At 43.9% G+C, this 25696-nt stretch overlaps 1 protein-coding gene across 5 annotated transcripts in view; it reads right to left on the bottom strand.

Moving 5' to 3' along the window:
* The window catches only part of SHQ1 (SHQ1, H/ACA ribonucleoprotein assembly factor), a 205090-nt gene that overhangs the window by 22190 nt on the left and 157204 nt on the right, over positions 1-25696 (bottom strand). For 3 of the 5 annotated variants that reach the window (XM_080677009.1, XM_080677013.1, XM_080677012.1), the window contains 2 exons: positions 6232-7242; positions 559-3100 (listed from right to left, as the gene is read on the bottom strand). In XM_080677009.1, coding sequence (XP_080533135.1) covers positions 6705-7242 — 538 coding nt within the window. In that variant the 3' untranslated portion in view covers positions 559-3100; positions 6232-6704. Of the gene's footprint in view, positions 1-558; positions 3101-6231; positions 7243-25696 lie in introns of those variants that run through there. The other 2 variants (XM_080677011.1, XM_080677010.1) reach the window with 1 other exon arrangement.

Here is a 25696-nt window from a genome sequence, read left to right as displayed (position 1 = left end):
CAAGGTGGGTGCCAGCCCCCAGCCACCGAGACCACTTCACCTGCACCGGTCAGTACCCACGCAGTGAAGTGTTTTATTGTCCTTGAGCAGATCTGGGTAGGGTTCTGTAACTTGGGTCCAAATACATCCTGACCAGTGCAGGGGTTTTACTATCTTATCCTATATGATAAAAGCCTAATATGCTAAATGTCCGACCGTTCGGCCAGTCACTATGATGTACACTGACCACCAGGGGACAGACACTCCCACTGGTAGGTTAGTTTGCTGCTGGGGTCTGGACAATCAGGACTGGGTGAGACGGCCCCAACTGACCCCAATTGGGACAGGGTGAGAGAGGCTGGACATACCCTGGAGCCCTCCCTTGGTCCCTCCCTGATCCCAGTCGTGCACCGGTGGGGTCCCTCGGCCTGGCCTGCGCCCTCTCGCAATTTGGGACCCTTTGGGGGATGTTGGAGAGCCAGTTCTGGTCTGATCCCTGCAGGCCAGGCTGAGGGACCCCACCGGTGCACGAATCCGTGCCCCAGGCCTCTAGTATTAACATACAACATTGAAACCTGTAAAGCATTTTTTAGTTTACTTAAGCCAAACTGTTGACAATTGCTGGGAAGCAGAACCTCAATGGATTGAGATAATGCTCCAGAGAATGGCAGGTTACATCTATTTTTATACGTTGCAATCAAAGGACGGATGTAGGTGTGTTACATGAAATCCATTGGTGATAGACTACAGAGGCAGGAGAAAGCAAAGCAGAGAAACCTCTGGGATTGGATAAGAAGTAAAATGATAGACACATACTTAGATGGGTGCAGGAACAATTAACATAACAATGAAGGAATTTGTGGTATCTGTCCTGGCGCCCAGGCACATTAGGTTGTGCCCCAAGGGGTCTGGAAAAAGGGAAGTTACAAGTTATCCAGACATTTCAAGGGTATGTTGTCATAGATGCAAAAAGACAGATAGGTTCAGTTAAATGTTGACCTTGTCAGCGAAGATACTGGCATAAGAGGTGACTACCCACCATAACTGCTTTTAGTTAAAGTTTAATTTCAGGTCATCCTTTGTGGTTACTTTAGGTCTCTGAGTTTGCAAGACCGCCATGCAGACCTCCCCTGAGCTTGTCAGGTTAGCATGTGGTCCCTTTCACCCACACATCCCCCTTTTGGTCATAAATCAATCCAAAGAATGCATTGATGACCAACCTTTTGGTTGGATAACGGAGTCTGGAGTGTCCCATGGTGCTAGGAAGGCTCATTTCTAGGATGTCTCACTGTCAGCATTTGTCTTGCTGAACAGAGTGGACCACAGAGGATGGGGCAAGACCATAACCTTAGATGGCATTGAAGGTGAAATTATTATAATTTTTTTTTAAAAAAGAGCACGTAACTTGGAGGCAGTCAGATCCTATACGTCCTTGTTAAAAAGTATTTTGGATCATTTATAATTTTTGTGCCACCATGATCCAAGTCTTTTTGCTGTTCATCAAGTTTTATTTTTTTGCATCTAGTATAACATTTACATACCAGGAACAAAAGTAACAGTAATAAACCAGTAATACTGATTAGGAACAGAAAATGCCTAATATTAGACAAGGAAGAATCTGAGGGAAAATAAGTATCTGCTATTAACCAGAAGTTCCAATTTTTCTTCTGGGCAGTTAATTTCATCCATTCCTAAATTTAGACAATATTCATCTAAAATTCTCATCTAGATTAGATCTATATATAATTCTACCAGTGGAATTATTAGGGAGGTTTTCTTGGAGGTTTGTCCACAGTAGGTCCTTTATAATAGAATAGTGACCCTGAGCACAAATCCGTGTGCGAGTAGCTCGCTGCCACTTGCCTCAGCTGGCTTCCCTGCCCACTGCCGCTGTAGCTCTCTGCAGCTCATAGCTTGCTGCCCCGACCTCCTGTACCTCTCCCCAGCTTGTAGCTTACTACCCCACCCTCTTGGTGATCGGTCATTACATGTCACGGCGTAATGGCCATTTGCATATTACCTCTTTATTATATAGGATACAAGAGGCCTGGTGCATGAAATTCGTGCACTGGAGGGGGTGGGTCCCTCAGTCTGGCCTGCCCTTTCTCAGAGTCTGGGAGCCCTCAGGGGATGTCCTACTGATGGCTTAGGCCCGCTCCCTGTGTGGGAAGTGACTGGCCGATCAGGGGAAGGCACTGCTCCCCCTCTGCAGGAGGCGACCCTGTGATCAGGAGAAGGCGACGCCTCCATCACGCCTCTGCTGCTGCCACTACTGGCTGCGAGGTTGCCTGAGCCTCGGCCATCGCAGCCACTGTGGCTTGCCCGAGCCTTGCCCGGATCTCATTGCCTGAGCCTTGGGCCCTTGAAGTGGCAGCGGCCATCAGTGGCTTGCCAGAGCCCCGGGCTGGCCCTGGGCAAGCAGCAGCGGCCATTGGGAGTGCTCACAGCTGCCACCGCCATGTGGGGAGCACAGGCTGCCCTCTGCTGGGTCCCACCTCCTCCGCCCCTGTCCTCAATGCTGCAAGTCTCCTCCCACCTGTCCCTGCTGCACACGCAGCCTGCAGATCGGTCGTTATGTGACAGCATCCCAACCAATTTACATATTACCCTATTATTAGATAGCCTGAAAAAATGTACCAAAGCTTATATTGATAGAAGACCATCAATGTGTGGCCAACAAAACATTAACTTCATTATCATAGCTGATAATCAGGTGGGAAAAATTAGCAGGTACCCAAGTTAAATTTTTCACGTCTGATAGAGAAAGGGATCTAGGAAGACAGATGTTGTTTCCACTAGGAATCCATAAGGAGGATAATAACAATATAAAAATTATTTTATATACATTCAATCAGTAACAAGTAGGTGATAAAAGAACAAGGTTGGAGCAGCAACAATTTGTGAGCACACAGGCCTTGTTGACGTCTTGGGATGGCTGTCTACCTCCTCTGTAGTCAGTGGCTCCTCATCCTTGAGATGAAGGTGAGTGTCAGAGACAGGGGCAGATGTCCATTCGTGGTAAGGTAAGGTCCCTTTAACAATGTTGGAGAGCTTCTTTCATTAATGTATTTTCCAATGGACAAAAATCTCCGGGTTATCAAAGTCTTTGAATCTTTGTCTCCTGTAAAATGAATGTTACTAATTTGTTACAATGTTACAATGCTTTTTAGTCTTCCTTATATTTGGGAAACAAAAGATTTAAAAAATCAACAATATTTTAAACAGAGTCATAAGAATAATTATTCTCAATTCATTTAGTCCCATAGTTATTTTTGTTTATCCTGATTATTTTCCAGTTGTTTTTTGAATTCAGTTATTCCTTGAAGTTCTATAAATCTTCACTGCAAGTTAAAGTAGGTCAGAGTCCTTTTCATGGATTTTTCTAAAGACATAATATACCTGCAAATGCATCAGAGTAAAGCAATGGCTGTCCATGAATGACTAAATTCAAAAGTGGCATGGTTATAGATTTGATTAAAAAAACTTTGCTTATCTATAAAATATAACATTCCAAGACAACAATTTCTTGGTAAATAATAATTACTGTAAAATGACAGAAATAATATAAAGTTTGTATACTTTTAGATTCAATATATGATTTCAGCATATAAAGTAAGGTTTTAAAATGGGGCACAAGTTTATTGAGCATTGAAAATAATTCATAAACTCCCAATATGCAAATACCCAGAGTATCACTGGCAGACGCCCCACCGAGAATCATCACTCTTGGCTTGCCTGGTGTCCCTGACTGGACACATGTCCCCACTGAAAGTTTCCTTTTTGAACTTGGATCTGAATCTTTGCAAGTTCCTTTCTTAAGCAGAATGAAATTCCTATAACATTCATTTTAACAAAATATATGTATATATATATGAAACATAGTTATTAATTTTTATTTGACAAAGCTTCCCATGTTAATTTCAAGTATATTAAATCAGCCTAATTTAGTTCAAATTAAGAAGAGAGAATAAATCCTTGAGTTATTCCAGGTCCCATTGGAATGACTCAAAGTCATCTCTTAGTTCAGAGTCTTAACATTTTAACTTTTGGAAAAATTGTCAAATATACTTAACCAAACGATTATATCATAAACTCTTTGTAAATCTAGGAAAAAACATATATTTTATGGTAATAACTCTAAAAGACATTAATCAAACTTAAACCAGTTTTAATATTAAAAATTTTGTCCAGACCACAGAATTCTGCTTAATTTATAAGTATTTAATATCTTTTTAATCGGGCCAATGAAATATTATATCCTAGTAATGCCATCCGAAAGCTGAAAATTTACCACACATAATACACAAACACATACCACATGAAGACCATACATATAAAGACTACAACGTAATTTGAACTACTAATTTTTCCAGAGAAAAAGCAATATTTTCCTCAAAAATGAATTTCCATACTTCATGCATTCTATTATCACAACAATACTGTATAATTTATACCAACTTAATTTGAACTTGTAACTTTTAGATGCCTCAAATTTTAGGTGGCAAGTGTTACTTAGCATTTCTCAGATTAGTAATACATTCACATTTTTAAGGATATATTTCAAATAAAATACAAGACATTCAATTAATAGATTCAAATCTATCCTCTAGATTCTCCATATGAGGCAAACTCAGATTAATGTTTCAGTATCCTGTTATTTCAAAATATCTAGGTATTAAAAATTATTATTATTACTAGAGGCCCAGTGTACAAAATTCATGCACAGGTAGGGTCCCTATGCCTGGCTGGTGATCAGGGCCGATCTATGGGGCAACCAGCAGGGTGATCGGGGTGGGGGGCAAAGGGGGAAAGCCCGAGAAGAGTCTTGACCACATTCTGACCATGCTGTTGGTGTTCAGGAGTTTACACGCATGCCAAATGGCAGTCACCCCAACTAACCTGTTAAGACAAACTGGAATTTATATTGGTAATACAAATACTCTCAATGTGCATAACCCAAAGTAAAGTATCAGACCCTTCCTTGAAATAAAAATACTACTGAGATTAATGCATATAATTTCCTCCCCAAAGCAAACTGGTTTATTTAATTCATTCAACAGATATTTATAGGGAGCACCAAACACATGGGCATTGATGATTTAGCAGTAACAAACCATGACACAGACCCCACTCCCTATGAGCTAACACTCAAATGAGAAAATATTAATGGACATTTACGCTTCCAATCAGGATGGAGTAACAGGGACCAGATTTACTCTCCCACCTGAAATAACCAAAAAACAAAAACAAAAATAACACACAAACCAATGGACATCAGGCAACAAAAGACAGTGATCCTGTGGGGTGGAAAGCAAACTCTGTGAGGCTCACCCACTGCCCTGAGGGACTGTCCAAACTGCACAGAGAGGGGCAACCCAGGCAGAAGCAGTGGGCTCGGGTGCAGGGATCAGAGGCGAGGGCTCAGGGAGAGCAAGGCAGCAGGAACTGGCAGGTCTGAGCACCGAGAGGAGACAGCTGCAGAGAGCTGTAGAGGGACTTCTCCTGACACTGGCCTGGCGTCAGGAGAGGTCCCTGTACACTCAAGAGAATACCTGCTGATAAGCATGCAATGAGGCTGGAACAGCACTCAGTACTCACACAGGCACCTGCTCCCACCAGCTAGACTGGAAAACTCATAATTCATAGGGCATTGGAAACGCTTTCCTTAGTCCTATGACATAGTTTGTCCCATACTGAGCCCTCTTCCAGGCCTGCCTAAGAAATTACAAAAGCAAGACCCATAAAGATCGAACTATTTCCAAGTAACTTAACTGCATCCCCAAACAAAAGTACAGAATATTTGTAATACATACTCAGTACCCAATGAGATAAAATTCATGTCTACATTCCAATAGAAAAATACAAGGCATGCAAAGGTGACTCATACTGAGCAATTGTATCCAGAATTTATAAAAACCTCTCAAAACTCAAAAATAAGAAAGCAACCCCAGCTTAAAAAAATTGGCAAGAGATCTGAACAGACATTTCACCAAAGATTTGTGAATGACAAGTACACACACAAAAAAAAAAATGCTCAACATTATAAGTCTTAAAATAGGCAAATTAAAACCACAATGAGATATAGCTTCAAACCTACTAAAATGGTAAAATTTTAAAAAGCTGACCACACCAAGTAATGACAAGAATGTGAAAGAACTATAACTCTTATACACAGCTGGGGGGAATGTAAAATGGAATATCCACTTTGAAAAGCAGTTTAGCAGTTGTTTAAATTGTTAAACACACACTTACCATGACTACTCAGTCATTCCACTCCCAAGAGAAGTAAGCACATGTCCACACAAAAGCTTGCACAGAAATATTCATAACAGCTTTATTGGGAGAGCAGTGGGGAGGGCGCCAGGGCGCCATGAGGACACTTGGAGATGATGTAAGTACAGTCTCTTGATCGCAAAGAGGATTGATGTGGTGTATGTGTCATCAACACTGATCGCATCGTACACTTGAAGTGTGTGCAGCTTCTTGCGTGTCAAGTATATCTTGGTAAAGCTATTAAAAATAATGGGCTCCACATTCTAGGGATTCTGGCAGAACTATTGTTTTCATCTTCAGATATTAATTATACTTTGGTAAAAGTACTTTAGAACTTTAAAGTAGTAGGAAGGAAACTCATTGAAAAACATGTTGTATACACTAAGAAAAAGTACAAGTAAAAATGAAGAAGAATTCTCAGTCAGTAACTAAAACCAAACCTGACATCATGCTCACCCACAAATGAAACCCTCACTGCCCGTCCCGGGAGGGTGCTGTCTGCCTGTGCCCTGCAGGGGCCCAGCGGGGCCTTCGGGCTCCGAGAGCTGAACCACAGTCTCCAGTTGTTCTCCAAGCTCCTCTATCAGAGGCCCCGCTCTCCCAGGGGCCTGTGTGGAGGCCAGCAGCGCTCCCCGATGGACATCAGCCCTTGGAATGGCCGAGCGTCCGCACAGCCCATGGCCATCAACACGCAGGGCGCTGCTTTCGTCAAGAACAGGGCCTTGTAAGGACCCTCTTCTCCCGGCTCCCCTGCCTGCGAGCCCCTCTGGCTCTGAGTCTGGGTCTGCGGTCCTGGCTGAGGAGGCACTGCTGTTGGAGTCCTCGAAGCCGCTGGCCTCAGAACTGGAGGCCAGTGAGGCGGGGCGGGCTGCTTCTTCCTCGCGGACCAGCAGTGCGGCCGCCTCCAGCTCATTCACTTCCAACCCCAGCTGTGCCTTCGTCAGGGAGGCTTCCTTCAAGGCTTCTGCAAGAGCTGCCAGCCTTGTGGACCTTGGAAACCATGTTAAGAAGAAAGAGGAAGATAGTCATTAACAGGCCTGTGGACAAAGAGAGGCAGTGCTTCAAGCAAGGACGCCCTAAAGCTAGATGCACCCTTCACATGACACCCAGGACACGCCCCCCAGCAGTCACTGAAATGGAGTAGGTCACGCATGACCCGAAACCGCGCGCTTTCCTTTATGATCCCAGGATTAGGAAGGGCCTTCTAGCCAGGACTCAAAATCCAGAAGCCACAAAAGAAAAGCAAAGATGGGTAACTTCACCTCACAGAGACCAACAGCGTCTGTAGGCAAACACCTACGCCATCATCACTGAAGCCAAAGGCTGATGTGAAACTGAGAGAAATACCCGCAGTTCCTAGCACAGCACAGGCCTAATATCCATCGCCACCCATGACGCGGATGAAAGACGCAAGTGGACAACTCACAAAAGGACACACAAATGCCTCGTGAATATATAAAAAGGTATTTAACTTCAGTCAAATAAGCGAAATACAATTGAAGTTACAATTGAAGTCACACTGAGATATTTTCACTTAACAAATTGGCAGAAATCCAAGCATTTGATAACCCTGCCCAGGCTGTGGAGGAAGGTGCCTCCATTCGCTGGTGGTAAGAGAGGAAGCAGGCACAGCTCCACGAAGGAGCACTTGGCAACAGCTTTCAAAATGGGAAATGTCCATACTCCTGACCCAGCAAAACCATTTTGGAAATTAAACATGTGCTACACAACACAGGCCCGAGGCATTTAGTCCTCAAACGGGAAACAACCAAATGTCCATAAATCAGGGACCAGTGACTAATTAAGGCACACCCATACAAAGGACTTAAGTCTATAGCTGCATAAGGAATAAAGCACTCCATGGGCTAACCAAGACACATTGTTTATTTTTAAGCCTTTGTGAACGTAATACCTATTCAAAAGTTTTAAATGTACAAAAAAGAAAAAAAAGCAGTATTAGAGAGTAGCACAGAGTGCTTTTTATTTTTATTTTTTTTTTATCAGAAAATCATTTCATATTATTTCAGAGAATATTTTTCTAAATTTGTCACATTCTGTTATATTTAGTAAATAAACTTTTTCATTAACTTGGAAGTACTGAGTTTTTTGTTTTTGAAAGAAGCAATACAAAGCATACTGTAGTTCTCCAAAATGGTCTTCACTGCTCTATAGAGGAAATCTGGTGTGACTACCGAGCAAAGGGGCAATAAGTGAAGAGGTCATGGCTCTATGTTTCCCTAACTTCAAAGATTAAATAAGTGTGACTAAAAAGAGTCAACTCGTCCTAGCCAGTTTGGCTCAGTGATTGGATGGAGCATTGGCCTGTGGGCTGAAGGGTCCCGAGTTTGATTACAGTCAAAGGCATGTACCTCCATTGCAGGCTTAATCTCTGGCCGGGGCATGTGCAGGAGGCAACCAATCGATGTGTCTCTTTCACATGGATGTTTCTGTCTCTCCTCCTCCCTTCCACTCTCACTAAAACTCAGTGGAGGAAATATCCTCATGTGAGGATTAGCAACAACAAAATGAAATAGAAAGGGTCAAGTCTAATAGGCAGAACAGTGAAGAGCAGCAGCCCTGGAACCTGTTGGGATTCTGTCTATCACCAGCTGACTGAATTTTTATCCTTCAGAAAAAAGTCTGTTTCTCACTATTAGCACTACATTATGTTTAAAGTGACCTATTTACGTAAGATATGTAAAAATGATTTATGTTCTTTTCCGATTCTTCACCACACCGATTCATCTCTATTTCTTATTATTCTCCTTTTACTACTTGAAGCTGGCTAGTTTCCTAAGTTAATATTAAGGTTCTCATAGAAACAGTTTATAGAAAAAGCATTCTGAACCCTCTCCCTAAAGAACGCTAGGATAAAAAGTGATTAAAAATGTCAAATATCGTTGGTGTAGACTGTGTCCTAATAGTCTGATTTGTTTCTATTCAATTATTTTCCACAGATAACTTAGCACTAGAGGTTGGAAGTCCTAGCAGATCTACTTATTACACAGACACAAACTCAAACAGGCAGCCAAAATGGGAAAACGTAAAAAAAGTACCAAATGAAAGAACAAGAGAATTCTCCAGAAGAGATAAATGAAATAGAGTAAGAAATTTATCAGACATAGAGTTCAGAATAATGATGGCAAAGATGCTCAACAGCATGAGAAAAAATATAGTGACTATGAAGAATGACATCTCTCTATATAAAACCCTAATATGCAAATAGACTGAATGGCGGAACAACCTGTCGCTATGACTTGTGCTGACCACCAGGGAGTGCACATGGAACATGGCGGGCATCGGCAGCGGGTGGCAGAGCACGGAACATGGTGGGCATCGGCCCCGGCAGGATGGTGGAGCAGGTGAGCAGGGGTGCCAGAACAAGGTGGAGCACCGGTCGCTGTTATCAGGGCGAGCCTCTGGTGGTTACTGAAAATTCTTCGCACCCACTGCTAGCGCTGGCCCCAATCGCTCTGCACGGTCAGCGGGTGTAAGCAGGGCCGTCACCGTCAGCACGTGGGAGCAGTGGCGGCAGGAGCGGGGCTGCTGGCAAATAGGGGACCGGGGGCTGCAATGGGAGGGGCAGGGCAGGGGCGCAGAGGATGGGTCAAGACCTGCCCCTATGCCCACCACAGCCTCGTGGCCCACAGTTCCTTTCAAGGTGCATGAATTCATGAACTGGGCCCCTAGTCTTACCTAATAATAGACAGACATGTAAATTGACTGTACCTCTGCTACGCCACCAGTCAATCAGGAGTGATATGCAAATTAACCTAACAAAGATGGTGACGACACAGGCGTTCTGCCCCACCCGCGGTCTCTCAGGGCCTCTGGCAGCGTGGGAAGGAGGGGCCAGAGCGGAAAGAGGCGGCTCCCAGAGCAGAAAGAGGCAGCTCCGGGGCCTGAGAAGAAAGGGGCTGGGCCAGAGTGGAAAGGCGGTGTTGGCAGCCAGAGAAAGGAAAGCCCATTCTAGCATGAATCTTCGTGCATCGGGCTTCTAGTAGAACTATAAAAAACACAGTGGAAGGAATACACAGAAAATTGGGAGAAGATGAGGACTGGATCAGTGAATTAGAAAACAGGGTAGAAAAAATTCACTCAACCAGAGAATCAAAAAGAAAAAAATAATTTAAAAACAGGAGGACAGCTTAAGGGAGATGTGGGACAACATGAAACCATAACAATATTTGCATCATAGGTGTGCCAGAAAGAGAAGGAAGTGAGTAAGAAATAGAGAACATGTATGAAAAAATAATGTTAGGTAACTTCCCTTACCTGGTGAAGGAAAAAGTCACATAAGTCCAGGAGGCACAGGGAGTCCCAAGCAAGAAGAACCCAACAGGCCCATGCCCAGACACAACATATTAAAATGTCAGAAATTAAGGACAAAGAGAGAGTCTTAAAGGCAGCAAGAAAAAAGCAATTTGTTAGCTACAAAGGAGATTTCATAAGGCTGTTAGCTGATTTCTTATCAGAAAGTCTACAGGCCAGAAGGGAATGGCATGAAGTATTCAAGGTAAAGAAAATCAAGTATCTGAAACTAAGATTACTACCACGTTTCCCCGAAAATAAGACATCCTCCGAAAATAAGACCCACTTACAGGCTTCCTTCTGAGTGAAATATAAGGCATCCCCCGAAAATAAGGCGCCCAGGCTCTGTCTCAGAATGAAAATTAATTGACCGTAAACTGGTCGCTAGGGCCGCCCCGACTGGCATCTAGCAACCAGTGACGTTACGCGGAGTCCTGACGTCACCGCTGTGTGGAGGCGGAGCAGAGGTTGGAGTGAGCGGTGAGCGAGAGGAGGAGACTTTCGCAGATGTGTGTAGAAGAACAGGATTAGAGCGGACGGGACGCGGCGAAGGTGCTGAGTGCTGGTCTGTCTCTGGTGACACTACCTAATGCTCGCGGCCACCTTCATGATGACTGAAGGTTCTCAGTCAGTGGCAGACCCTGCTCCAGCCCAGATCCAGGCACCAGCAAGCCCAGTGACAGTCCCCAGGCAGGCCCCAGGGGGTAAATGTCTGATAAAGGGGTAGGGGGGATGACTGGTGAAGGTGTTCAGTGGCACAGGGGTGAGGGGAGGGGGATCACTTAAAATGACACAGGAGGATCAGAGGGGGCAATCAAAATGACACAGGAGGATCAAAAGGGGTTACTAAAATGGTAATCCCCCCTATGATTCTCCTGTGCCATTTTGATTCCTCCCTCTGATCCCCCCTGTGTCATTTTGAGTGATCCCCCTCCCCCCACCTTGATACCCCAATTCCTTTTTTTTTACCCCTAGAAATGAGCGCAAAAAGAAAAAGCTACTCTGTGGAGTACAAGAAAGGAATCGTGGAAGACTCTTGGGGCCAAAATCTTACTGCTTTCCGCAAAGAGAAGATGTTGAGTATCCGATTGGTCCGAAAATGGCGAGCAAAGTATGGTAACCTCATTGAACAAGTGGACAAGGGAAATGCTAAAAAGCGCAAGTGTGGATCAGGTCGGCAACCATTATTTTCCGAGCTGGAAGACCTGATCTGTGAATGGGTTGTTGACAGGAGAGCAAAGGCTTTGGTTGTGAATAGGGCTCAGATTCAAGAATTTGCCCTTGCAAAGGCACCACAGTTTGACATAGCCCCCGAAGACTTCAAAGCATCACAACACTGGCTGGATAATATCCTTCAGCGAAGTGAACTGTCTTTAAGAAGATCTACAACATCATTTAGGTTGGAAGATACTCAAGTTATTAAGCGAGCACTTGCATTCAAGTCCTTTATTGATGATGCTGACTTCTCTAAATACAATCTTTCCAACATGATTGCTATGGATGAAACTGCAGTGTCTATGGGCCAATCATCTCAAACAACAATTGAACAGTGGGGTGCCTCCTTGGCGTACATTCCCTCCACTGCTTACGAAAGTGCACGTGTTTCCTGTATTTTGGCAATTCGTCTGGATGGCACTAAAATCCCACCTTTAATCATTTCTAAGGGCAAGAAGGAAAAGATTGAACGTGTTTTGGGCGTTTTTATTCCTGAAACTGAAAAAGCCTGGGCCACACAAGCAGTTATAAGGAAGTGGGTCGATTTAATGCTGCTGCTTGTTATGCGAGGGAGCCAAAAAGGTCTGCTAGTCTGGGATGCAGCCAGCACTCACTGCGCTAAAGACATGAAGACATTTCTTCACGAAAGAAAAATAGATCAGATAATGATTCCCGCAGGAATGACGGCCTATCTCCAGACTCTTGATATTGCAATAAACAAGCCATTCAAAGACAATTTGCGCATGGAAATTAATGACTACATTGAAAATAGAATGGAGAGAAATCAGCGTGGAAACTTTGTGAAACCTAAACTGCAAGAAGTTGTGACTTGGGTGAAGAATTCATGGGAGAAAATCACTGACAGTTGCATTGCAAATGCACTGCGAGCAGGCTACCTTGACAAGAAGTACTCATTTAAAGACAGTGCTATTGCTAAACGTGAGAGATTTGGTCCACTGATTCTGAAAGAAATGGAGTCACAAGAAATTCACCAGGAAATTCAGGAATTGGATTGTTATGATGATGTTCCAGAAGATGATGACATGATTGTCATTGAATAAATGAGTAAATTCTTGATACTGTAGGATTCACAGTTTGTCTGGTTTGTGTTGACAACTACCGTACTACCGTACCGTATACAGGTAATAAATTTCCTTTATTTTCATTTAACAATAAATGTGTACCGTATTCTTCTTCATGGAAAAATAAGACATCCCCTGAAAATAAGACCTAGCATGTCTTTGGGGGCAAAAATTAATATAAGACACTGTCTTATTTTCAGGGAAACACGGTATATCCAGTAAGGCTGTCATTCAAAATTGATGGTGAAATAAAGAGCTTCCCAGACAAAAAAAAAAAAAAAGGCTAAAGGAGTTTATCACCACCAAACCAGCACTGCAAAAAGTGGTAAAGGGGCTTCTGTAAGGGGAAGAAGAAATAGGGAGAGAGAGAGAGAGAGAGAGAGAGAGAGAGAGAGAGAGGGAAACATAGGCACACAGAATTAAAATGGCAATAAGTACCTAGCAATAATAACCTTAAATGTAAATGGATTAAATACTCCAATCAAAAGATGTAGGGTAGCTGAATGTATACAAAACATGACCCAACTATATGCTTTCTACAAGAGACCCACCTCAGAACAAAAGACTCACACAGGATGAGAGTGAAGGGATGGAAAATAATTTTCCATGCAAATGGAAACAAAAAAAATGCTGGGGTAGCAATACTCATATTCGACAAAAGAGACTTCAAAATGAAGGTCATCACAAGATACAACAAAGGTCACTACAAGAGGATAATACTTTGATAAACATATATGCACCCAATATGGAACACTGAGATATACAAAAAACTTCTAGCTCTAGCTGGTTTGGCTCAGTGGATAGAGCGTCTGACTCGAACTGAAGGGTCCCAGGTTCGATTCCGGTCAAGGGCACATGCCCGGGTTGCAAGCTCAATCCCCAGTAGGGGGCGTGCAGGAGGCAGCCTATCAATGATTCTCTCTCATCAATGATGTTTCTATCTCTCTCTCCCTCTCCCTTTCTCTCTGAAATCAATAAAAATATATTAAAAAACAAACACAAACTTCTAGAGGACTTTAAGAGAGAGACTGACAAGAATACAGTCACAGTAGGGGATTTAACACCCCACTGACTTCACTGGATAGATCTTCCAGATAAAAAATTAACAAGGAAACAGTGACTCTAAATGACACACTGTATTAGATAGATTTAATTGACATTTATAGAACAGAGCTTCAGAATATACATTCTTCTCAAGTGCACATGGGTCATTCTCAAAGATAGATCACATGTTAGGACACAAAACACGTCTCTACAAGTTCAAAAAGATTGAAATCATATCAAGCATCTTCTCAGATCACAATGGCATGAAATTAGAAATTACTGTAAAAACACTCAAAAACATTCAAACACATGGAGGCTAAATAGCATGTTATTAAACAATGAATGGGTTGACAATGAGATCAAGGAAGAAATAAAAAACTTCCTTAAAACAAAAAGAAACACACAACTCAAAATCTCTGGGACACAGCAAAAGCAGTCCTGAGAGGGACGTTCATAACATACAGGCCTACCTCAAACAACAAGAAAAACTTCTGATAAGCTATCTAACCCTACAACTAAAGGAATTAGAAAAGCCCAGAGTAAGTAGAAGGTTGGAAATAATAAAAATTAGAGCAGAAATAAATGACACAGAGACTAAAAAAATATATAAAAGAACAATGAAACCAAGAGTTGGTACTTTGAAAAGGTAAACACGATTGATGAACTGTTAGCCAGACGCATCAAGAAAGGAGAAAAAACCCAAATTAATAAAATCAGAAACAAAAGCAGAGAAGTAACACCTGACACCACAGAAATATAAAGGATTGTAAAAAAATATTATGAACAGCTATATGCCAACAAGATGGACAATGTGGATGAAATGGACAAATTCATAGAAAAATAAAATCTCCCAAAACTGAAAACCTGAACAGGCCAATAACAACTGATAAAATAGAAGCAGTCATAAAAAAAACTCCCAGCAAACAAAAGCCCTCGTCCAGATGGCTTCACACACACAATCTCAGGTTCTATCTGGGAACAAACAGTTCATCATCTTTCTTTTAAAAGGGAATTGAAGAAAACGTATGCACCCCTATGGTGAGTTTTATAAACATTCAATGAAGAACTAGCACCTATCCTCCTCAAACTGTTCCAAAAATTCCAAGAGGAAGAACACCTCCAAGCTCTTTTTATGAGGCCAGCATTATCCTAATTCTAAAACCAGATAAAGACACTACAAAGAAAGAGAATTACATGCCAATATCCCTGATGAACATAAATGCTAAAACCCTCGACAAAATATTAGCAAATCGCATCCAGCAATATATTAAAAAGAGCATACACCATGACTCAGTGGGATTTATTCCAGGGATGCAAGGTTGGTACAATATTTGCAAATCAATAAACGTGATACATCACATAAACAAACTTGAAAGACAAAAACCACATGATCATATCAATAAACGCAGAAAAAGCTTTCGACAAAATCCAAAACCCATTTTTGAGAAAACTCTCAGCAAAGTTGGAATAGAGGGAGCAATATCTCAGCATAATCAAGGCCATATATGACAAACCTACAGTGAACACCTATGAAGTGGACATACAGATGGCCAAGAGACATATAAAAAAAACTCAAAGTCACTGATCATCAGAGAAATCAAATTAAAACGACAATAAGGTATCACCTCACACCTGTAAGAATGGCTACTATCAACAAATCAATGACAAGTGCTGGTGAGGATGTGGAGAAAAGGGAACCCTAGTTCATTGCTGGTGGGAATGCAGACTGGTGCAGCCATTTTGGAAAACAGTATGGAGTTTCCTCAAAAAATTAAATATGGAACTGCCATTTGACCTAGTGATCCCACTTCTAGGAATATATCCTAAGAAACCCAAAACACCAATCAGAAAGAATGTATGCACCCCTATGTTCATAGCATAATTTATAGTAGTTCAGATTGGGAAACAGCTTAAGTGCTCATCAGTAGATGAGTGGCTAAAAAGTGATGGTACATTTTTATACCATGGAATACTATGCAGCAGTAAAAAAGAATACCCTTTGAGACAGCATGGAGGGACTTAGAGAGTATTATGCTAAGTGAAATAAGCCAGTCAGAGAAAGACACGTATCACATGATCTCACTCAATATGTGGAATCTAATGAATAAAACAAACCAATGAATAAAATAGATCCAGAGACATAGAAGCATAGAACAGACTGTGGAATCTCAGAGGTAATAGAGGGTTGGGTGGTCGGTGGGAAGAGATTAACCAAAGAACTTATATGCATATATGCATAACCCATGGACACAGACAATAGGGTGGTGAAGGCCTGGAGTGGGAGTGGGCTAGAAGGGGTCAATGGGGGAAAAAAACAATATAAAGATTTAATTTAAAAAAAGATTGCTTTCTGACAGTTACAGTAATACAACTACAATGAAAGAGTAAGAGCTAAAAGTGTATCCTTTGCCATGGCTGAGCTTATATAAAATTTCTTCAATTATTTTATACTAGAGGCCCGATGCATGAAATTCGTGCAGGGGGGCGGGGTGTCCTCAGACCAGCCTGCACCCTCTCCAATCTGGGACCCTTTGAGGGATGTCTGACCGCCCGTTTAGGCCCGATCCCAATGGGATCCCTTTCACAATCCAGGACTGCTGGCTCCCAACTGCTTGCCTGCCTCTGCCTGAATGCCCCTAACTCAGGGATCCTCAAACCTTTTAAACAGGGGGCCAGTTCACTGTCCCTCAGACCATTGGAGGGCCGGACTATAGTTTAAAAAAAAACAACTATGAACAAATTCCTATGCGCACTGCGGGCCTGGGATGAGCCGGCTGCTAAGCAGGACAGGCAGCGGCACTCAGCGGGCCGAATAAATGACCTCGGCGGGCCGCATGTGGCCCGTGAGCCGTAGTTTGAGGATGTCTGCTCTAACCGCTTCTGCCTGCCAGCCTGATCACCCCCTAATCACTCCCCTGCCAGTCTGATCGACGCCTAACTGCTCCCCAGCTGGTCCAATTGCCCCTAACTGCCCTCCCCTGCCAGCCTGGTCACTCCTAACTGCCTTCCCCTGCCAGTCTGGTCGCCCGTCCTCCCCTGTAGTCCTTGTCCCCCCAACTGCCCTCCCCTGCTGGCCCAGTCACCTCTAACTGCCCTCCCCTGCTGGCCCGGTCACCCCTAACTATCCTCCCCTGTAGGCCCGGGCCCTCCCAAGTGTCCTCCCCTGCAGGCCTGGTCACCCCCAACTGCCTTTCCCTGATGGCCCAGTCACCCCTAACTGCCCTCCCTTGTCAGCCTGGTTGCCCCTAACTGCCCTCCCCTGCTGGCCTGGTCACCCCCAACAGCCCTCCCCTGCAGGCCTGGTCACCCCTAACTGTCCTGGCCCGCAGGCCTGGTTGCCCCCAACTGCCCACCCCTGCAGTCCTGGTCTCCCAACTGCCCTCCCCTGCTAACCTGGTCTCCCCCAACTGCCTTCCTCTGCTGGCCCGGTCACCCCTAACTGGCCTCCCTGCTTTCCTGATCGCCCACAACCGCCCTCCCATGCAGGCCTGGTCCCCCTCAACCATCCTCCCCTGCAGGCCTGGGTCCCCCCCAACTGCCCTTCCTTGTTGACCTGGTCTCCCCCAACTGCCCTCCTCTGCCAGCCTGGTCACCCCCAACTGCCCTCCTCTGCTGGCCTGGTCACCCCTAACTGCCCACAACTGCCCGCCCCTGCTGGCCACCTTGTGGCTGCCATCTTGTGTCCACATGCGGGCAGCCATCTTTGACCACATGGGGGTGGCCATCTTGTGTCTTGGAGTGATGGTCAATTTGCATATTACTCTTTTATTAGATAGGATATGGTGACCAAGTTTAGGGGTAAAAAAAGAAGGACCCACGGTCTTACAAAAGCAGCCAAAACAAAGTGCAAACAGAGCCCAAAATGTAGAAAAAGAAAACTGGGTATAAACAGAAAGCGTACATCCTGTTTCTTGCTGTAGTTTTGTCTCAATCAACTTTTCACTGCTTCCTGCAATGGCAGGTCACCCATTAATCTTGTGCAACTGACCAGGTTTCATTTTCTCTGCCCAAACCTGCGAACCTTCCAGGCATAAGAGACTTGACACTAGAGCTGCAGTGGATAATGTGGCACAGGACACAAGTGACGTGATTAAAGAGACATTTCATACTGATGATGGAATACACAGGCTTGGCCTTTTGGTTTCAAAGGACACACACACGCGCGCACACACACACACACATTCTCAGGTTCCATCTGGGAACAAACAGCTCATCCTTCCTTTTAAAGAGAATTGATGAAATGACATATAATTCCTCTCCACTGAAAAGAACCAATTCCAAACTCCAAAACCGCCTGCCCAAAGCACACAATGGAGCCTGATCTAAAAGGCAATGCACTCGCTTTTAGTAGAGGATTCCGGCGACCCTCCTCTCGGCCAGCTGCCAGGGAAAGGAGCTGCCGCCGAGGAGGGGGAGCACGGACAGCCTGCCCTACCTGTAACAGTGAACACCACTTCCTGCACAATATTTCCAGAAACAATCTCTATGAACAATAAACTACTGATTCAATATAGAAAATATTGCAAGTTCTTCAAACCATACTGAGTTTGGGCCAATGAAATAACTTTTCACCCTATTTCCAACTTGTCTATGAAAAATAACATCTAGTCCACGAATCAGTAGAATAATATTCTGAACACTCCTGTGTTAGTTTCCTAGGGCTGCATGAAAAACTACCACAATCTGGTGGCTTAAAGCAATACATGATTATTCTCTCACAGTCCGACGGCTAGAAGTCAACAATCAAGGAGCTGACAGGGGTGGTTCCTTCTAAGGCTCTGAGGAGAGAATGAGTCCCAGGTTTCTCTCTCAGTTTCGGGTGTTGTCACAATCCAGCCAGCTCTGCCTCTGCCGGGACATGGCCTAATCTCTGTTTCTTCGTGTGGTCATCTTTCCTCCGGGCGTGTCTTACAACAACCCTATTTCCAAAGCAGGTCACATTCTGAGATTCTGAGAAGGACATAAATTTGAAGGGGAACACTCTCCAACACAGAAAACCTCCTGAAGTTAAGTAGATAGTAAAGATGCTCATTCATGGAGCATAATCAAAACCATAAAGTAGAATTCAAAATATAATAGTAAACAGTGATTAAAAAGTTAAGATTTCACTTTGGGGGAAAAATTACAAACTACACAAATCTATAATAATAAAAGTATAATATGCTAATTAGACCAGATAGCCAAACAACCTTTCGGACATCATTCCAGACATCCTTCTGGACGAAGCTGTGGTGGCAGGGCCAAGGCAGAGGCAGTTAGGGGCGATGAGGCAGGCAGGTGAGCAGTTGGGGCAATCAGGCAGGCAAATGAGCATTTGGAACAATCAGGAAGGCAGAGTGGTTAGGGCAGTGGTTCTCAACCTTCCTAATGCCTCGACCCTTTAATACAGATCCTCATGTTGTGGTGAGCCCCAACCATAAAATTATTTTTGTTGCTACTTCATAACTGTAATTTTGCTACTGTTATGAATCGTTATGTAAATATCTGTGTTTTCCGATGGTCTTAGGGCGACCCTGCTAGCGGGTTCTCAACCTGTGGGTCGCGACCCCTTTCACAGGAGTCGCCTAAGACCATCGGAAAACACAGGTATTTACATTATGATTCATAACAGTAGCAAAATTACAGTTATGAAGTAGCAACGAAAGTAATTTTATGGTTGGGGGTCACCACAACATGAGGAACTGTATTAAAGGGTCGTGGCATTAGAAAGGTTGAGAACCACTGGGTTAGGGGCAATCAGGAGGGCTGGCAGGCAAGCATCCCGGATTGTGAGAGGGTGCAAGCAGGGCTAAAGGACTGGGCCTCTAGTAAGTTTATAAAATACTTGACTAAGTTAATATGTACGTTATAACGGCAACTATGCACTAATTCTCAAGATAAACAAAGAATGAACCAAATGTTAATGTATTTGTAACTGTGATTGCTACAACAAAATTACGTTATGGCATTATATGACACTCATCACTTGGGTTGGTCTTTTACAGTAGAATCATACAGGAATTTCCACAGACAATCACCCAGGACATCATCAGTTTCCACAAGGGTCTCAATCATGTGAGACTCAAGTCAGCCCTTTGATCTTCAAAATAAAGACTTCCCACTAATTCACTAATAATCACTATTGCTGTAGAGATTCTCCTTCAACTATTAACTAGCCCCCCTCCGAACCCCCCTGTCAGTGCTTCTGTGTGGTGAGTACAGCTCCCACATTCTTTTCACTGCCTTGTGCAATCCTTGACCTTTTGCTCAATTTGCAATTTATTTGCACTGCACAATACCAACACTCAACAAGGGCCAGACAACAAAAGCCTAGCAGGATGGGTAAAAAGATACTAAGAAGAAAGTTATAAGTTAGAATTGAGAATAAACTTATTATATAGTTTGCTCATTAGTGAGTTTGTTTATGTTTTGACTATTACCATTTCTTTGTCACTTTCTAAGTACAGAAACTCAAGTAATGAATATTCAGAAATAAGGACACCTTCCCTTCCTGATAGGTGGCTATAATAGACCCTCTAAAAGTCTATTTTTGCAGGGAACATAAACATCAGCTATTCCAATCCTTCCATTTTATAAGTGAAGCTGGTATGGTTGGTTGTCTGGATGCAGCTTCTAAGTTTGAGGAACTTATATAGGAAGAGCTGCAACTGTATCTTAATCCCAAAGTTCCCAATTTTGAAGGGCTATACTCTTTCATTTTTTTTTAAATTTTATTGTTTTATATATTTTTTTAATAAATCTTTATTCAGATTATTACAATTGTTTCTCCTTTTCCCCCCCATAGCTCCACTCTACCCGATTCCCACCCTACCTTCTGCCCTTACCTCCCCCCCACTGTCCTCATCCATAGGTGTATGATTTTTGTCCAGTCTCTTCATGAACCCCCCATACCCCTTTCCCCCTGAGAATTATCATTCCACTCCCTTTCTATGCCCCTGATTCTATTATATTCACCAGATTATTCTGCTCCTCAGGTTTTTAATTCACTTGATTTTTAGGTTCACTTGTTGATAGATATGTATTTGTTGTTCATAATTTTTATCTTTACTTTTTTCTTCTTCCTCTTCTTTAAGAATACCTTTCAGCATTTCATATAATACTGGTTTGGTGGTGATGAACTCCTTTAGCTTTTTCTTATCTGTGAAGCTCTTTATCTGCCCTTCAATTCTGAATGATAGCTTTGCTGGGTAGAGTAATCTTGGTTGTAGGTTCTTGCTATTCATCACATTGAAAATTTCTTGCCACTCCCGTCTGGCCTGCATAGTTTCTGTTGAGAAGTCAGCTGACAGTCGTATGGGTGCTCCCTTGTAGGTAACTAACTGTTTTTCTCTTGCTGCTTTTAATATTCTCTCTTTGTCTTTTGCTCTTGGCATTTTAATTATGATGTGTCTTGGTGTGGTCCTCTTTAGATTCCTTTTGTTTGGGGTTCTGTGCGCTTCCTGGACTTGTAAGTCTATGTCTTTCACCAGGTGGAGGAAGTTTTTGGTCATTATTTCTTCAAATAGGTTTTCAGTATCTTGCTCTCTCTCTTCTTCTGGCACCCCCATAATTCTGATGTTGGTACGCTTGAAGTTGTCCCAGAGTCTTCTTACACTATCTTCAACTTTTTGGATTTTTTTTTTGCTTTTTGCTTTTTCGGTTGAGTGTTTTTTGCTTCTTTGTATTTCAATTCTTTGACTTGATTCTTGTGTTCCTCTTGTCTGTTTTTGGGTCTCTGTATAATATTTTTTATTTCAGTCAGTGTATGTTTAATTTCTAGTTGGTCCTTTTTCATATCTTCGAGGGTCTTGTTATATTTATCAGCCTTTTCTAGGATATTCTTGAAAAGCCTTATAACCGTGGTTTTGAGTTCTATATCCAGTCATTTGTTTTCCTCCATTTCTTTCGTTTGTGATCTGTTTCTTTGACGCCGCATTTTCACTGCTTCCCTGAGTTGGTAGGGTAGATTTGTGTGCTAGGTTTCCTATATGGCCCAGTGGGTCGGCCTCCCCAGTTAACCTGAGGTGGACACTCTTGGTGCACCCCTTTGTGGACTGTGTGTACAGCCTTGTTGTAATTAAGTCTTGATTGTTGTTGGTATCACTGGGAGGAATTGACCTCCAGGACAGTTGGCTGTAAGGATCAGCTGTGTCTATGCTGGGAGAAGTTCGGTGCTGGAGACAGCCTTATAGGATTAAACTTGCCAAATTGCAATAGCCTCTGTGCTCAGCTTGGATGGGGTGGAGTCTCAGGGCGGAGCAGTCTTGGCTTCCCGTCAGCCTTGCCCTTGCGCGCACGCGCGCGCCTTCAGACCTCTGCCTTCCCCGGCTCCCGAGTCTCCGCCCGAGAGTCCAGACTCCCCCCACAAGAGCGTGGGTCCCCAGGGGCTCGCCTGGAACCGGGGTTCAGTGCAGTCAGAACTGGGGCCCAGTGCAGTCAGGAGCCTCCGACTCCCTTCCACTAGGGAAAGCCTGAGGCAACCTCCGCAGCCTTTGTGCGCACTGGCACACGCGCGCCTTCAGACCTCTGCCTTCCCCGGCTAATGAGTCTCTGCCCGAGAGTCAAGATTCCCCCCCATAAGAGCGTGGGTCCCCAGGGGCTCGCCTGGAACTGGGGTTCAGTGCAGTCAGAACTGGGGCTCAGTGCAGTCAGGAGCCTCCGACTCCCTTCCACTAGGGAAAGCCTGTGGCAACCTCCGCAGCCTTTGTGCGCACTGGCACACGCGCCCCTTCAGACCTCCGCCTTCCCCGGCTCCTGAGTCTCTGCCCGAGAGTCCAGATTCCCCCCCATAAGAGCGCGGGTCCCCAGGGGCTCGCCTGGAACTGGGGTTCAGTGCAGTCAGGAGCTTCGGACTCCCTTCTGCTAGGGAAAGCCTGTGGCAACCTCCGCAGCCTTTTTGCACACTGGCGTGCGCGCCTCCAGAACCCTGCCTGCCGGGGCTCCCCCCGGATCTCCTAGTTTCCGGGTGCCTTTCTCTCTACCTGACAGTCCAGACTCCCCCTGCATGAGCCTGGGTCCACTGGGTTTCGCCCGGGACTGGGGTTCAGTGCAGTCAGAACTGGGGTTCAGTGCGGTCGGGGGCTTCCTTCCCCCTTCCGCAAGAGAAAGTCAGCCAGGCTCTCAGCCGCCCTTCCTCTCTGCGCGCACAAAGACCCTTTGCCGTACCTCCAATTCTCTGTGAGCTTTTCTCTTTCCTTCTAGTTGTAGAATTTTCACTCAGCCAGCTTTCCTGTGGTTCTGGATGGTGTCCGTTCTGTCTTTTAGTTGTAGTTTTGAAATTGTTGTGCGAGGCAGCAGTTTAGGTGCTTACCTAGGCCGCCATCTTGGTTTCTCCGCAGGGCTATACTCTTTCAGTTGCTTACCAGAACAGTAGTTATGACAATAATAGAAATTATTTAATCTTTGAAAAAGATACTTGAAAATGTCAATGCTACTTAATTCCTATTGAGAAGTCAATTTGACTGTTATATAATAGGTTTAGGAAAACACTGTGAGGCGAGTAAAGCTAGAAAATAACTAGTATCAAACCATTCTTTAAGGATATATTGACCATTTCCCAAAAGTCTCCAGCAGAAAATAATTTTGTCTTCTCATGGGACTGTAACTACTCATGCCTCTGGCTCACTCCATTCTAAATAAATTGTCAATTTCCTCAAATAAAATATCTACAAAAAAAAAAAATCCCTAAATTCTACTTAAGGTTACCAATGCCTTATCTGTAACTCTTGGCCCTAGAGGAGTTTAAAAATTTCAATTGTTTTGCATTTCAGAAAGGTAATTCTGAATATATATTATTACATATATTACCCAATACCCCTCCAGTAGCAACTTGTAATCAAATACATGAATATACTAATATTTCTGTAGCAAAAATGTACGGTTAGTCACTCCCAGTGGGATAAATAAAGATTAAAAACAGTCTCATGTCACCAGATGAGTTCAGGTCAGTCAGGCTTTGCTACCAATTGCTCTGAAAATTCTTGTGCTTTTAAAACTTTCTGGGTTTCAGCATTGTGGACAAGCAGTTATGGACCAGGACCAGAAGCAAGCAGACTGAGCTGCTGGCTCACAGATCAAACACCCAGGTCCAAGGTCAGTCTTCTGACAAAATGCACTGCTTACCTGCCATGTGGCAGATCTGCTGTGCACAATGGTGACCAGACACAGTCTCCGGCCAGTAAGAAACAAGCCGCCACGCCAGCGAAGCGCATCTAGGAGACCAGTCAGCTCAGGCTCTGGGAGCCCTGGGTTCCGAGGAGGTCGTCTTCTCCCCACGTAATGTGACAGGAAAACCCTAATTCTGCCCAAGTTGACATTTCAAATACCAATGCTTAGTCCATCTACAACGTAAAGTTGATCCTCATTATTCGTGGATCCCACATTTGTGAATTCGTCTACTTGCCAAATTGATTTGTAACCTCAAAATCAATACTCCTCAACATTTTTGTGGTCACTCACAGACATGCACACACCAGTAACACTGTCTCGTCAGCCAGCACGCACACTCCCGCTGAGGTCTAGCAGGGGGCACGCTGCGTCTGGCCTCTGTTCTCATTTTGTACACAGGGTCCTCTCAGGGTCAGTTCAGGGCCATGGTTTTGCATCTGCAGGCATTTTTGTTGTTATTAATCCTCACTCGAGGATATTTTTCCATTAATTTTTAGAGAATGAAAGGGAGGGGGAAAGACAGAGAGAAACATTGATGAGAGAGACACATCAAATGATTGCCTCCCACATGTGCTATGACCAGGGTCGGGGATCAAGCCTGCAACCAAGGTACGAGCCCTTGACTGGAATAAACTTGGGACCCTTCAGTCCATAGGCCAATGCTCTATCCACTGAGCCAAACTGGCTAGGGCTGCTTTTTGTTGGTGATATCACTGCTTAAAATTGCTCCCAAGCTTCATGCTGAATTGCTGTCAAATGTTAAGTGCACAAAGGCTAGAACGTGGAGAAAACGTGTGCAAGGGGAGCTCTGCTCAGGCAGGAGGTACAGTGCTGTTGGTTGGGAGTTCACTGTCAATCAAGCAACAGGGTATGTACTGATTGTTTGATGAAAATGTTGTGAGGTCAAGCAGTGCCGCTTGCCTCCCACCATGATGCTGGCAGGAACCTAACCCTATGTTTCCCTAGGAGCAATGATTCAGAGTTTGCTAATTAGTGTTCGCAGGAACTTTATAGAATACAACGACTGTAAATAATGAGAACTGACTGTAATTCAGTCCTGGGCAGCTACTTTAGGTTTGGAATGGTGGGGAGAAAGAGGAGAGGTTGGAGCAGGTTTCCTATAAAAAGAGTAATTTAAACTGACACTTTCTTTTTAAAAAAAAAATTTTTTTAAAGAGAGGGAAGGGAGGGGGAGAGACAGAGAGAAACATCGATTGGTTGCCTCCTGCACCCTGACTAGAGCTGAGGATTGAACCTGCAACCGAGGTACATGCCCTTGACTGGAATCGAACCTGTGACCCTTCATTCTGAGGACTGACGCTCTATCCACTGAACCAAGCTTGGCTAGGGCTAAAGTGACACTTTCATAAGGCCCATGAAGATGTGTCTAGGAGAGAAGAGTAGGAAGGTTTCAGTGATATGGGAGCTGTAGCATCATAGTGTGAGGCAAGTGGCACTGCTCGGCCCATGGCCATCTCCTCGGATGCAGGACAGAGTGGCTGCATTCCACGGGACTAAGTGTTTCACCTTGGAATGTGGCAGGAAGGAGAGACACACAATCATCTATCTACATATATAAAAGACTAATATGCAAAGTGTCCCCACGGGAGTTCGACCGGGAGTTCTATCGCTTGCTATGACATGCG

This window comes from Plecotus auritus (assembly GCF_963455305.1).
Source record: "Plecotus auritus genome assembly, chromosome: 6".
NCBI lineage: Eukaryota > Metazoa > Chordata > Mammalia > Chiroptera > Vespertilionidae > Plecotus > Plecotus auritus.
Note: the sequence above shows the minus strand (reverse complement) of the source record. Positions and strands in the feature narration are given on the sequence as shown.